General features: G+C 51.1%; 1 protein-coding gene across 1 annotated transcript; it reads right to left on the reverse strand.

The window, feature by feature from the left end:
* Window positions 1-226: 226 nt before the first annotated feature.
* On the reverse strand, window positions 227-1,018 carry LOC123119800 (rapid alkalinization factor). The gene has a single exon (XM_044539729.1). The coding sequence runs from the start codon at window positions 830-832 to the stop codon at window positions 464-466; it is 369 nt and encodes a 122-aa protein (XP_044395664.1). The 5' UTR covers window positions 833-1,018; the 3' UTR covers window positions 227-463.
* Window positions 1,019-13,880: the final 12,862 nt, after the last annotated feature.

Below are 13,880 nucleotides of genomic sequence, written 5' to 3' on the forward strand. Positions count from 1 at the left end.
CCAAGATCTACAAATTGGTGATAGCACTTCATCTCTAGAGACGAAAATTGCGGATGGTTCCACGCTCTAGATCCACCTGAACGCCACAAGGAAAGCTCGTAGTAGAAATTATTTTTCTCCCGACACCAATCATTTAACAATAGCAAAGCATTCTCTTGATACAGACAAGAAAGCAGCTCAAGTTCATCATCTTACTCCAAGAAGATGAAGCGAAGAGGATTCAGTCTTGAAAGAATAACAAATATCTCTTCATATTAAGGCACAAATCTCTCTTATACTTTACAACAACGACGGCAACAAATGTCCCAATAGGCCAATACAGCAGCGGCAACAACCAAAGAAATTTAACTAATAAATAGTAGCAGTAGTAGTATACTAGTGGCACCGCTTAAAGAACAGCACGAGAAGCAGCTTATTTTTTAACCGAGAGGACGTGATCTCTGGGCGCGGATGTCCCCGTGGCTTAGCCGCGGCAGCGGGTGATGCGTGAGCAGCCGCGGTGGTAGGGGTTGGCCTGGGCGCCGGGGCGGCAGTTGTAGTAGCTGGCGCCGCGGCGGTTGCAGGGGACGGTGCCCCTGCGCAGCGCGCCGTAGCTGATGTAGCCGCGCCCCTGCAGCACGCGGCGATGCGCCTCGGCCGACGCGGACCCGAGCTCCCCCTCCGCGTCCTCCCCGCCGCACTCGGCCACGGTGCCCCTGCACTCCCCGCGGCCGGCGCCGCCGGAGAGGAGGCCCAGCTGCAGGTGGTCCCCGCCGGCGATGGACGAGGCGGAGGCGGACAGCGCGACGGCGAGCACGAGGAGGAGCAGCACGAGGCTCCTAACGCCGGCCATGGCGCGGCGCGGAGTGTGCGGCGGCGAGGTGCGGCTGGAGGGAATGAATGCGCGTGGGGGAGGGGAGCGCACAGCGAAGCCTTAGCTGGCGCGGTGTGACGAGAGGAGGGGAGAGGAGAGGAGGAGGTGGGCGAGAGGGATAAAGTGAGGCTGGGAAGCGGCGGGGGTGGGACTGGTGAAATAGAAAGGGGTCCCAACCCCCGAGCCAAATAATAAAGACGCGGAGCGGAGCGGAGGAGAACGGTAGCGCGGCGCGATGCGGCCGCGTTGCGACTGGATTCGGCGCGGTGCGGTGCGCAACAACTGGACACAACTCATGTGACGAGGAGGAGGAGGCGTGTAGCCAGAGGCAATGGCCATGTGCAGCCAGGCAATGGACGATGAGATGAACCGCGTGGTCGTAACAGCGGCATAATATGTCATAGGCGCACCAGCTTGCTGCCTGATTAAACCCAACTATAATGGGACGAGAGTTGTGGGAACATGGAGGATCGTGGGACGGTGGCAGCTTTTCAGGTGGCCTTTCCTGTGGAGTTTGGCCACCGTCTGTTGGCTTGCTAAATTTGTAAAGTTACCACGAGATGATGGTGCCCTTTTATGATATTATTATTGAGCGAATTTTAAGGGTAGACACTAGACAGTGTATTGGAAAGGAGAGGGATGTTTGCGTTATGGTAAAATTTCGTTTAAAATTGTACTGATAATAGCCTTCGCTGCAAAATCTGCCCCTGTTCGGCGGACTTACAAAGTTGTACTATACGTGCAACTCTCGCGTCCCTTCCCTTGCATAGCACGCAGTTATCCAGACATCCAAGCCCTTTGTCACTGACCCTCTTTCCCTTACAAGGGCAGCAACTCTTTGCAATGCTAGTACGTGGTTTTGGCATACCAACAATTCAACATACTACGTGCTTACATTTTTGTCTTCTGTTGATCTATAGTTTTCCCTCTACGTGCTAACCTCGACAGCACTCATGCATTTCAGATTGAATATGAGGCCGGTCATCCTTTGGCCATTCTTTCTTAATTTCTCATAGTATGCTCTTTTTCCTACGAATTTCTTGATTTTTTAGTTTTGATTGCACATGGTCAACTTGCCGATGGATAATCGTCTCAGTACTTTTCAGAAGCCATATATGAATTAAATACTCGATGAAGTTTTCTTCTTTTTAAAAAGGAATGGCACTTTCGGGACCTCCTTGGTACAAAGAAAATTCATGAGATAATTGTAGGATTCTATCTTTTAAGAATTTTTTCTATGTCATGTTTTTTTATTCTTTTGAAAAGAAGGTTGAAACCACACGGTTCTGCAGCTAATGATGCACACAACCAACTTTACTAAATTATATATTCAACAGAGTCCGGCAAAACAAATACACGGATCAATCCAAAACCACCTTCCTAGCGATCTCTGTCGGTACACCTATAAGTTTGATGATGTGCCCTAACCTTGTGCCAAGGATATCATCTAATCCGGTGGCCTTCATCAAGCCACCCCATAGCGAGCCGATAGCACCAACCGGTTTAGCAGACTCTCAACATGCACCGCATGCCCATGATGTAGAATCCGTCACCGTCATCTTCTATTGTTCCACTTCAGGAGAGACCAACAACCTTGCTAGACCTAATTGTCGTCGACGCCACCACGGCGCGAGACAACGCCATCATTCTGTGCGCGTCCATCAACACACGTCCACTGTCGAGACTGTTGGGGTTGAGCCCTTTCCCTAGCTCACCCTCACTCCACCTCTCTCTCTCTCTCTCTCTGTGTGTGTGTGTGTCGCCTCTCTCTGGCCACAAACCAAAGTAGAAAGGAGGAAGGAGAAGAAGCAGTGGACACTATAGTGTTTCCCTGCGCACGAACGCCCGCCGCAGCAACGACGTTTTTCTTGAGCACACACTCACCCCACAGCCATTACAACGATCCTCACAAGGGTCTTATACCCTGGGCCAGCAGAGGGTACAACCCACGCTCCCCACCCAGTTCGAGCGCCTGATCCAGCCCGCTCTGGCCGCGCCCACGATGCACACGTACGCGCAGGGGTCGCGTCGAGCCCGCAACAGATCAGCTCGATCGCCCGTCCAGCTCGCCAACGGCTTGGTCCTGGTCTACGCCCGCATCCTTGCCCTACACACGCACGCACACACACACACACGCCCGCCACGGTGCTTGCCACGTCCAGCGCACACACATACTAGTAATCGTGGCCACCGTGGCTTATTTCCTATCAATCACCCCTAAGCCACGATCTAGAGGAGTGCCAGTCTGTCGACGTCGACGTCGGCGAGAAGAGCCTGCTCCGTCACCTCTGCCTTCCGCGGCTTCGTGCACTCGCGCATGAAGTGCCCGTGTTGGCTGCAATTGTAGCAGCGACCGCGCCGCTTCCCTCCGCCACCCAACGTTGTGTTGCCACCGACGTCGTCGTCATGGTCGAAGCCGCCACCTCCCTGACGACGTCGCGCCGCCCACTGTGCTGCATTGAGCATGAGCTAGTCGCCGCCACCTTCGTCGTTGTCCTGGCTACGGTGTGGCGTCCGCCCCACGAGTGTCTTCAACCGTATGAGCGCCTCCTCGAACGGCATGGTCTCCACGTCACAAAACTTCTCTATGCCCGCCACCATAGCGTACATACGGTCCGGCACCATGTCCAACAGCTTCTTGACCATTGCCGCGTCGTCCCGAGCCCCGGGTAGTGCGCCGCCATGCCTCCAATCCTGCCGGCGTAGGCGTCCAGTGACTCACCGTCCGCCATGCGCAGCCGGCCAAAGTCGCAGCGAAGCGTGGACAGCCGAGCCGCCCTGACCCGATCCGCGCCAACGAATCGCGCCTTGAGGCTTGTCCGTACCTCCGTTGTCATCTTCTTCGACGACACCTGCAGCAGGATGTACTCAACGAGCGCTCCGAGTAGGTAAGCCCTCGCCGTCTTATTCTTCTTCGGGTCGATCGCCGCCGTCGCGTCCGCCGGAGCCACGGCCTCCCAAAGCCCCTGCCTGTCATGGTTGGCCTCGACCTTGATCGCCCACACGGTGTAGTTGTCACCGATGAGTGTTGGACACTGCAGGGATAGCGCGCTCCCCGCTCTGCCGCCGTACAGCACAGGCAACATCGATGGCGATCACCCCCGCAACCGAGGCTCTGATGTCAATTGTTGGGGTTGAGCCCTTGCCCTAGCTCACCGTCACTCCATCTCTCTCTCCCTCTCTTTTCCGCCTCTGTCTGGCCACAAACCAAAGTAGAAAGAAGAAGAAGAAGAAGTAGTGGACACTGTGGTGTTCCCTGGCGCACGGACATCCGCTGCAGCTACGACGTTTTTCTTGAGCAAAAACTCACCCCACAGCCGTTACAAAAATCCCCACAGGGGTCTTATACCCTAGGCCAGCAGTGGACACGACCCATGCTCCCCACCCAGTCCGTGCGCCTGATCCAGCCCGCTCTGGTCGCGCCCACGACGCGCACCTACACGCGGGTCTCGCCAAGCCCGCAATAGATCAGCCCGATCACCCCATCCAGCTCGCCAACGGCTTGGTCCTAGTCTGGTGCACCACACACACACACGCGCCCGCATCCTTGCCCTACACACGCACACACACACACGCACACCCACCATGGTGCTCGCCATGTCCAGCGCATGCACACACACTAGTCGTCGTGGCCACCGTGGCTTATTTCCCATCAGGGACCCCACCATGCAACGTCGCCGAGACCCATCATCGTTGATGCATTAGATGCAACACTGCTCCACCTCTTCGTTGTTCCAGCTAGCACCTGCTCCAAAACGATGTCCCCAAGAAGGAGCACGGTGATACATCTCTGACGTGTCTATAATTTTTTGATTGTTCCATGCTATTATCATGCCCCTTTTACATTTTTTTGCAACAATTTATATTATTTTTCTGGACCAACCTATTAATCTAGTGCCCAGTGCCAGTTCTAGTTTTCTATTGTTTTTGGTTTTGCAGAAAATCAATATGTAGGAAGGTCAAAACACCTAGGGGATTTAATACAATTTTTCCTTGAATATATGTGATTTTTCAGCGAAGGAATCAACGCAAGATGGTGCCCGAGGGCCCCATACGGTTAGGTGGTACGCCCTGGGGGGTAGGGCACGTCGGGAGGCTGTATTGCGGCTTCGTAGTCGGTTGGATCCCTTCTTTCGCCGCAAGAAGCTAATTTTATGGAAAAAAGATCCTCTCAAAATTTCAACTGGATTGTAGTTACAGATCTTCGGCTATAAAAGAAACGGTGCTCGGCCAGAAAACACGACCAGAAATAGAGAGAAACTGAGTAGGGGAGATCCAACCTTGGAGGGGGCTCCCGAACATGGAGGCCAAGGACCGAAGGGGAAACCTTCTTCCATCTAGGGGGAAGGCCTAGCAAGAAGAAGGAGGGGGTCTCTTCCCCTCTCTCCCTGTGGCGCCGGAGCGCCACCAGGGGAACTATCGTCACAGTGATCATCACCATCAACTCCATCGTCGACATCAACTTCTTTCTCCCTCTCCGTGCAGTGGTGTACTCTCTCTCACCCTGCTGTAATATCTACTTGAATATGGTCTTTGATGTTATATATAATTATCCAATGATGTGTAAAATCTCTATTATGCCGGAGTAGTTTATTTTTTGTCCTATGGGTTAATTATGATATGCTATATGGTTGATATTAGTTGTATGTTATTATGGTGTTTCCTATGATGCCCTCTGTTTTGCCACACATATGGGATTCACGCTATATGGTGTTTCAATATGTGATTGATTTGCTTATGGTGGGTTGCAGGAGTGATAGAAATCTAACCCCGGATCGTGAGTTGTAGCATATGGGATTAAAGAGGACCTTAGAACTTAATGCTATGGTTGTGTTTTCCCTTAAGGAATATTTGGTATTTGCGGATGCTTGCTAGAGTTCTAATCATAAGAATGTATGATTCCCAGTACGGATAGTTGATACGTCTCCAACGTATCTATAATTTTTGATTGTTTCATGTTGTTATATTATCAATTTTGGATGTTTTATATTCATTTACTAGCAACTTTATATCATATTTTGGGATTAACCTATTGACATAGTGCCCAGTGCTAGTTGTTGTTTTCTGCTTGTTTTTCACTTTGCAGAATATCAATACCAAACGAAGTCCAAATGCCACAAAACTTTTTGGAGATTTTCCTGGACAGAAGACACCAGGGAGCCAAAGAAGTGCACGAGAGGAGGCCCGTGGGGCCCACTAGGCACCAGGGCGCGCCAGAAGGCCCAGGCGCGCCCTGGTGGGTAGTGGATGTTGGGGAACGTATTATTTCAAAAATTTGCCTACGATCACGCAAGATCTATCTAGGAGAAGCATAAAAACGAGCGGGGAGAGTGTGTCCACGCACCCTCGTAAACCAAAAGCGGAAGTGTTTAATAACGCGGTTGATGTAGTCGAACGTCTTCGCGATCCAACCGAGCCAAGTACCGAACGCACGGCACCTCCGCGATCTTCACACGTTCAGCTCGGTGACGTCCCTCGAACTCTTGATCCAGTTGAGGTCGAGGGAGAGTTTCGTCAGCACGAGGCGTGGTGACGGTGATGATGAAGTTACCGGCGCAGGGCTTCGCTAAGCACTACGACGATATGACCAAGGTGTAAAACTGTGGAGGGGGGCACCACACACGGCTAAAAGATCAACTTGTGTGTCTTTGGGGTGCCCCCTGCCCCCGTATATAAAGGAGGGGAGGATGAGGCCGGCCAACAAGGGGCGCGCCAGGGAGAGGGGAGTCCTACTAGGACTCCATTTCTAGTAGGATTCGGCCCCACCCTTTTTTCCTTCTACCGGAGGGGGAAAAGGGGAAGGAGAGGTAGTAGGAGAAGGAAAGGGGGGTGGCGCCCCCTTCCCAAGTCCAATTCGGCCTCCTCCCTTGTGGGGGGTGTCGTGGTTCTAAGACTGACAGTAGAATGGAGGGTAGGTATGAGGAGGCAAGATCCCAGCTATGGTGAAGTTGTACACACAAGGTTTACGAGTTCAGGCCCTTCACGGTGGAAGTAATAGCCCTACGTCTCGGTGCCTAGAGGCGGTCGACTGGATTATATGTGTGTGTGGAGTTACAGGGGGTACGAACCCTTGTCCCTGAGGAGGGGTGGCTTATATAGAGTTCGCCAGACCCCTCCCGCCCTCAGTTAAACAGGGTTTAAGGTACATAAAGATGGGGCGTTTCTGGTAACGCCAGTAATAAAGGTACATAAATGACCATTAAGTCTACAAAGTAAACATCCGATTGTTGCTGTACAAAGCGACTTTCGATCTTCTGGTCGTCGAGTGACTATTTTCATGGTCGAGTGACATTGAATCTTCTGAGTGGAATGCTTCTGGTCGAGTGGATGATGATATCCCTTAAATGCTTCTGACTTTAGGGTAATGTCCTTGGGAAGGGTGTCTAGGTCAGGCCTATGACCCTACCCTAGGTACATGTCACCGTCATTAGCCCCCGAATGGTTCGGGGTTAGAGTGGAGAAGGAGTTGAAAATAATTCTGACTCAATTTTGCGCTTCGAAAGTGTCTTGCTGGAACCAATGAATCAACATGATGGCTTCAACTTCTTTTTCAGTTGCCTTGATCCATTCTTAGTTTGTCGAGTGAACTTTGCTGCTAAGTTTCGGGTGTTGATATGGAAAAAAATCTTCGGTCTGACAGACTGCTCTGCTGCTCCCGGATCTTGCGGGATTCAACATTTTGGGAAGCGCGCGGGACGGAGGAGGCCGCAGTAATCGGGACGGATTAGGCAGGGAGGCCTCGATATCCGCGCCACCTTTTTCGCCACGTACCGAGCGAGCGCCAGTTGCGGGATTTGACAGTATCGCCCGGGCCCAGTGGTCAGTCACTCGGAAACGATTCCATATAAGGCATTGGATTGGGGAATTCTGCACAGTGCGCTCCAATTCCCCTTTCTTCCTCCTCTGCTTCTTCACCGCTGCCGCTTCCGTTCTCGATGCCACCTCCCGCCTGTGTTCCTCTTGCTTCGATGGCGAAGGACAAGACAGTGGTGCTAGAACGCGCGAAGAAGGGAGCGGCAAAGGGGAAGGGGAAGAAGACCGGCAGGAGCGGGTCGTCGTCGAGATCCGGCTTGCCGCACGGCTGGGTTCAGGGCGACTGGATCCAGTCCACCATCGAGCTGGATGATCTGCGGGATCTGGCTGAGAGTGGGCTGATCGAGCATGGTTCCTAGAGGCTCCCGGGGGACGAAACAGAGCCACAGCCCGAGGAGGGCGAATGCGTCTTGCTCGCCACCCACGTCGACCGCGGTTTCTCCTTGCCCCCACATCCCTTTTTCCGTGCCTTTCTGAACTTCTTCGGAGATCAACTCCACCATTTCTCTCCCAATACTATCACGTACCTTGCTGCCTTTGTCTCACTGTGTGAGAATTTTCTGGGCTGCCGACCGCACTGGGGTCTGTTCAAGCACATCTTCACATGTCGCTCGCAGACTGTGAAAAAAGCTAGCCCGAGTGACGAGAAAACCCAGGTAATCTAGATGTGTGGGGGCTTAGGCATCCAGATGCGGGGGAAGAGTGCTTTTCCTGCGATGAATCTCCCTGACTCGGTTAGAGGGTGGCAGTCGACTTGGTTTTATTGCAAAGACAAGTCGACTCCTGGCCACTCGACTGGTCTCCCTCCCTTTTCTTTGGCGCGAGTCCAGAAACCCACCACCTTGAAAGTGACTCCAGCAGAGAAGGTGGAGGTGGCCATGTTGATGGAGCGAGTAGTTCAGCGGATTCATGAGGGTGTGACTGGAATGGATTTACTCGAGGTATTTCTCAGTCAACGTATCCAGCCTCTCCAGGCTCGTGATCACTCGATGTGGATGTACGCGGGGATTGAAGATTCCACTAGGATCCACCTGGAGGATGTAGATGAGAAGACGGTGGCGCAGTGGGTGCAAGGCATCACAGGAAACAAGGACAACCCCAGGGGTCCCGAAGAGTTTTGCCATTCAACACCAACAACCAACCAGACAAGGTCTATTCTTTACTTCCGAGTGTTTTTCATTCTGACTTGCAATTGTTTACTGAGTCGACCATCCTTTGTTCACCTCTTTTGCTTCGCAGATCTATATGGAGACATACTCAATGCCGAACGGGGAGCAAGAGCAGTACCAGGAAGGAGAAGAAAGCGGAGGCAAAAGCATGGATTGTCAGTCTGATGGAGGAGAAGGGGAGGAGGAAAGCGAGGACTCGAGCAGTGGCGAAGAAGTTGAGTCACCACCTCGCAACGGAAGGTGTTCCAAGAACAAGCATGACCCAGCAAGCGTCCGTGGCAAAGTAGCTCTGTCGACTGGATAGACTTCCAAGCGCACTCGAACCTCTTCCCCTGTGCCGAATGAAAAGGCTTCAAAGCAGCCCAAAGTTGCAGCATCGAAGTCTCGGAAGACCCTGCCCAAGATCAGGATCGATGTTCCCGTCGCTTCTGCGTAAGTGTCTTGTCCTCATTTTTGCTCAAGGACATGTGCTGTCGACTCTCTTCTTGATTTAACCGAGTGAATCTTGAAACTTGTAGTGCCGCTACCTCTTGGACTTCTGCTTACACAGACGGTGACGAGGAAATGGGGGACGCGGTCACTTCCAACCCAGGTATGACTTTTGCGATCTTGTCTTTACTTTCTCATCCATTTTACTGGTCGACTGAATTCTGGCGATTGATTCTTTTGCAGCTCCTCCCAATGTCATTGATCTTCCGGATGACGAAGAGGATGTGCCACTGAGGCATGTGGGAAGGAGAAGCAGGAAGACATCAACTGGCAAGGTGCCTCAGTCGACCCCGGTGACGGAACCAGTAATCCAGGAGACCGGCGATGCCAATCGGACTTCTGTGACTTTCGCCGTACCATTCTCAAGTGCCCAGCCTTCAGCGTCGACTGCGCAGACTCCAGCCGATCCATCTTCACTCGTCACTACACATTGATACGTCTCCAACGTATCTATAATTTTTGATTGCTCCATGCTATATTATCTTCTGTTTTGGACATTATTGGGCTTTATTATTCACTTTTATATTATTTTTGGGACTAACCTATTAACCGGAGGCCCAGCCCAGAATTGCCGTTTTTTGCCTATTTCAGAGTTTCGCAGAAAAAGAATATCAAATGGAGTCCAAACGGAATGAAACCTTCGGGAACGTGATTTTTGGAACGAACATGATCCAGGAGACTTGGACCCTACGTCAAGAAATAAAGGAGGAGGCCACGAGGTAGGGGGCGCGCCTACCCCCCAGGCGCGCCCTCCACCCTCGTGGGCCCCTATTGCTCCACCGACGTACTCCTTCCTCCTATATATACCTACGTACCCCCAAACGATTAGATACGGAGCCAAACACCTAATTCCACCGCCGCAACCTTCTGTACCCACGAGATCCCATCTTGGGGCCTGTTCCGGAGCTCCGCCGGAGGGGGCATCGATCACGGAGGTCTTCTACATCAACACCATAGCCCCTCCGATGATGTGTGAGTAGTTTACCTCAGACCTTCGGGTCCATAGTTATTAGCTAGATGGCTTCTTCTCTCTTTTTGGATCTCAATACAATGTTCTCCCCCTCTCTCGTGGAGATCTATTCGATGTAATCTTCTTTTGCGGTGTGTTTGTTGAGACCAATGAATTGTGGGTTTATGATCAAGTTTATCTATGAACAATATTTGAATCTTCTCTGAATTCTTTTATGTATGATTGGTTATCTTTGCAAGTCTCTTCGAATTATCAGTTTGGTTTGGCCTACTAGATTGATCTTTCTTGCAATGGAAGAAGTGCTTAGCTTTGGGTTCAATCTTGCGGTGTCCTTTCCCAGTGACAGTAGGGACATCAAGGCACGTATTGTATTGTTGCCATCGAGGATAACAAGATGGGGTTTTTATCATATTGCATGAATTTATCCTTCTACATCATGTCATCTTGCTTAAGGCGTTACTCTGTTCTTATGAACTTAATACTCTAGATGCATGTTGGATAGCGGTCGATGTGTGGAGTAATAGTAGTAGATGCAGGCAGGAGTCGGTCTACTTGTCTCGGACGTGATGCCTATATACATGATCATACCTAGATATTCTCATAACTATGCTCAATTCTGTCAATTGCTCAACAGTAATTTGTTCACCCACCGTAAAATACTTATGCTCTTGAGAGAAGCCACTAGTGAAACCTATGGCCCCCAGGTCTATTTTCCATCATATTAATCTTCCAACACTTAGTTATTTCCGTTGCTTTTTACTTTGCTTTTATTTTACTTTGCATCTTTATCATAAAAATACCAAAAATATTATCCTATCATATCTATCAGATCTCACTCTTGTAAGTGACCGTGTAGGGATTGACAACCCCTTATCGCGTTGGTTGCGAGGATTTATTTGTTTTGTGTAGGTACAAGGGACTCGCGCGTAGCCTCCTACTGGATTGATACCTTGGTTCTCAAAAACTGAGGGGAATACTTACGCTACTTTGCTACATCACCCTTTCCTCTTCAAGGGAAAACCAACGCAGTGCTCAAGAGGTAGCACACATCACGTCCCAGAGGACCAAGTGGGTGCTGCCAAGGAGGCTATACGCCAGGCGGGCATCATGATGGAATAGATGAAGGTGGTCCGGGAGGCCAGCCAAGCTACTTACGACGCTAGCTCAGCTCTCCAGAGCAACGTCCAGGTTGGTTGATCACCGACTGACCCTTTATCTTGTCGCTTGTTCTGTTAGGATATGCTACCTGAAAACTTTCCTCGAGGGATCTTTCCATCAGTCTGCGTTTTGCATTTGTGCACCCACTGGCTGTTTTAACTTACTGCTGAATAATTTTGTTTCTTGGGTCGACTAGGCTGTGTCGATTGAGTTTTTGAACCAGTGGGGGCACGCTGAGTGCACCCACTGGGTGTAGTCCCCGAGACCATAGTTGACTGCGGGCAGTCGACTGTGGTCTGAGAATCAGAATTTTCTCACTCGGTCTGAATGGGTCATGTCGAGTGGAACCTGAACTTAGTGGGGGCACGCTGAGTGCACCCACTGGGTGTAGTCCCCGAGACCGTAATCGACTGCGGGCAGTCGACTGTGGTCTGAGAACAACTTTTTTTACACTCGGTCTGGACAGACCATGTTGAGTGGAAACTGGACCAGTGGGGGCACGCTAAGTGCACCCACTGGGTGTAGTCCCCGAGACTACTGTTGGATGTTTGATTCGGCAGTAGTCTTAGAACTTGTTGAATTTATCACTCTTATTGCTCTGAAGTAGCCAACCTTTTCATCTGTCGACTGACCGTCCTTTGATTACAGAAATCCTGCGAACTTGGAGCTCGTTTTGCTGACCTGGAGCAGAAGCAGATTCAGCTCAATCTCGATCTGGAGCTAGCCAAGACAAACATGCAGAAGGCGAAGGATGAAGCCGTTGGTACGAAAAACTTGTCAACTGACTTGTTCCTGAACCGAGTGTTATTTACTTTTTCTAAACTGAGCGTTATTTCTTTCAAAAAAAATGAACCAGGCTTTGGCGCAGAAGGATCTGGACCTTGCAGCCGCGCAGAAAGCAGCTGAAGAGAAAACTGCACTCGCCGACCAGAAGCTGGCTTCAGTCGGCAAACTGGAGGAAGAGAACGCGAAGCTGAAGACTGCCCTGGATGAAGCCAACAAGGAGGCGACTCGTCTGAAGAAGGACAAGAGGGCTCCGACCGATAAGGTGGAAGACATCACCCGCAGGAGAGATGACTTGGAGAATTATCTGGGAGGTCTTGCCAAGAAGCTGTTCGTCATGCTTGAAGGTGCTTTCCTTTGTCCAACTGACTTCTTGCTGTCGACTCGATATATAACCATTAACTCATCGTTGTATTGCGTGTGCAGAATTTTGCCAGAACTTTGAGGAAGAGACCGGGCGAATTGAGACAAGCTTGGACCCCATCCTCTCTCCTGTTAAGGACGAAGCTGCCATGAACATGCTCCGATTGGAATCCCGTGTTGCTGGTGTTGTCGACTACCTCGCTCGACTGAAAGTTGCAGTGTCGTGAATCGACACAGCACTCTGGCCAGGGGCGATGCTCCAATATAACCTCGAGTCTCTGATGACTCGACTCAATGGGGTCCCTGGTCGAGTGCAGGAATGGAAGAAGTCCTCTGCTCGATGCGGTGCTGACGTGGCTCTGTCGCTGGTTCGTGTCCACTTCAAGGAAGCCCGAGAAGAGAAGTTGGCGGCGATCAAGGTTGCCAATACCAAAAGGCACGACTTCCAATCCTTCATGGAAACCTTCAGTGCTACTGCCACTCGGATTACTGACGGAATTGACCTGGACGAGTTCGTCAAGCCTGCTAGCCCTCCTCCTGCGGAGTGAACAAACTTTATGCCTCGCCTTAAATTTGCCTCAGAATGCCGAGTGATTTTGTAATCGCTAAAACTCCTTCGGGCCTGATGCCCCAGTATTTTAATCCGTGGTCTGGAACCTTAGGATTTATCTGAACTTGGTTTATCTCTGAATATGCTTGTGTTTGTCTTCGAGTGGAACTTGTTCTTCACTCGGAATAGTTTTTGTACTTGTGATGCAGCTCTGAGGAGAAGGTAGCAGTCGACCTGCACCTCGTCGTCCTTGCGGATCGGGATGGACCGCACATTGTATTTATGGCGCAGCTCTGAGGAGAAGGTCGCAGTCGACCTGCATCTCATCGTCCTTACGGATCGGGATGGAGCGCACATTGTACTTATGGCGCGGCTCTGAGGAGAAGGTCACAGTCGACCTGCACCTCGTCGTCCTTGCGGACGGGATGTGTTTTAAACTTAGGCGAGTACTGGACGGCAGCTAAGCCCCCGAGTGAATGGATTACTCTGCACTCGGTGGGATTTTCCGAACTTAGGCGAGTACTGGACTGCAGCTAAGCCCCCGAGTGAGAGGCTTGCTCACCACTCGGTAGGATTTTTTAAACTTAGGCGAGTACTGGACTGCAGCTAAGCCCCCGAGTGAGAGGCTTGCTCACCACTCGGTAGGATTTTTTAAACTTAGGCGAGTACTGGACTTCAGCTAAGCCCCCGAGTGAGAGGCTTGCCCACCACTGAGTAGGATTTTTTAAACTT

The sequence above is a fragment of the Triticum aestivum genome, chromosome 5D (assembly GCF_018294505.1).
Source record: "Triticum aestivum cultivar Chinese Spring chromosome 5D, IWGSC CS RefSeq v2.1, whole genome shotgun sequence".
NCBI classification, from domain to species: domain Eukaryota; kingdom Viridiplantae; phylum Streptophyta; class Magnoliopsida; order Poales; family Poaceae; genus Triticum; species Triticum aestivum.

Coding starts and splice junctions, on each gene's coding strand:
- LOC123119800 (XM_044539729.1), bottom strand. CDS start 832: ATGGCCGGCGTTAGGAGCCTCGTGCTGCTCCTCCTCGTGCTCGCCGTC.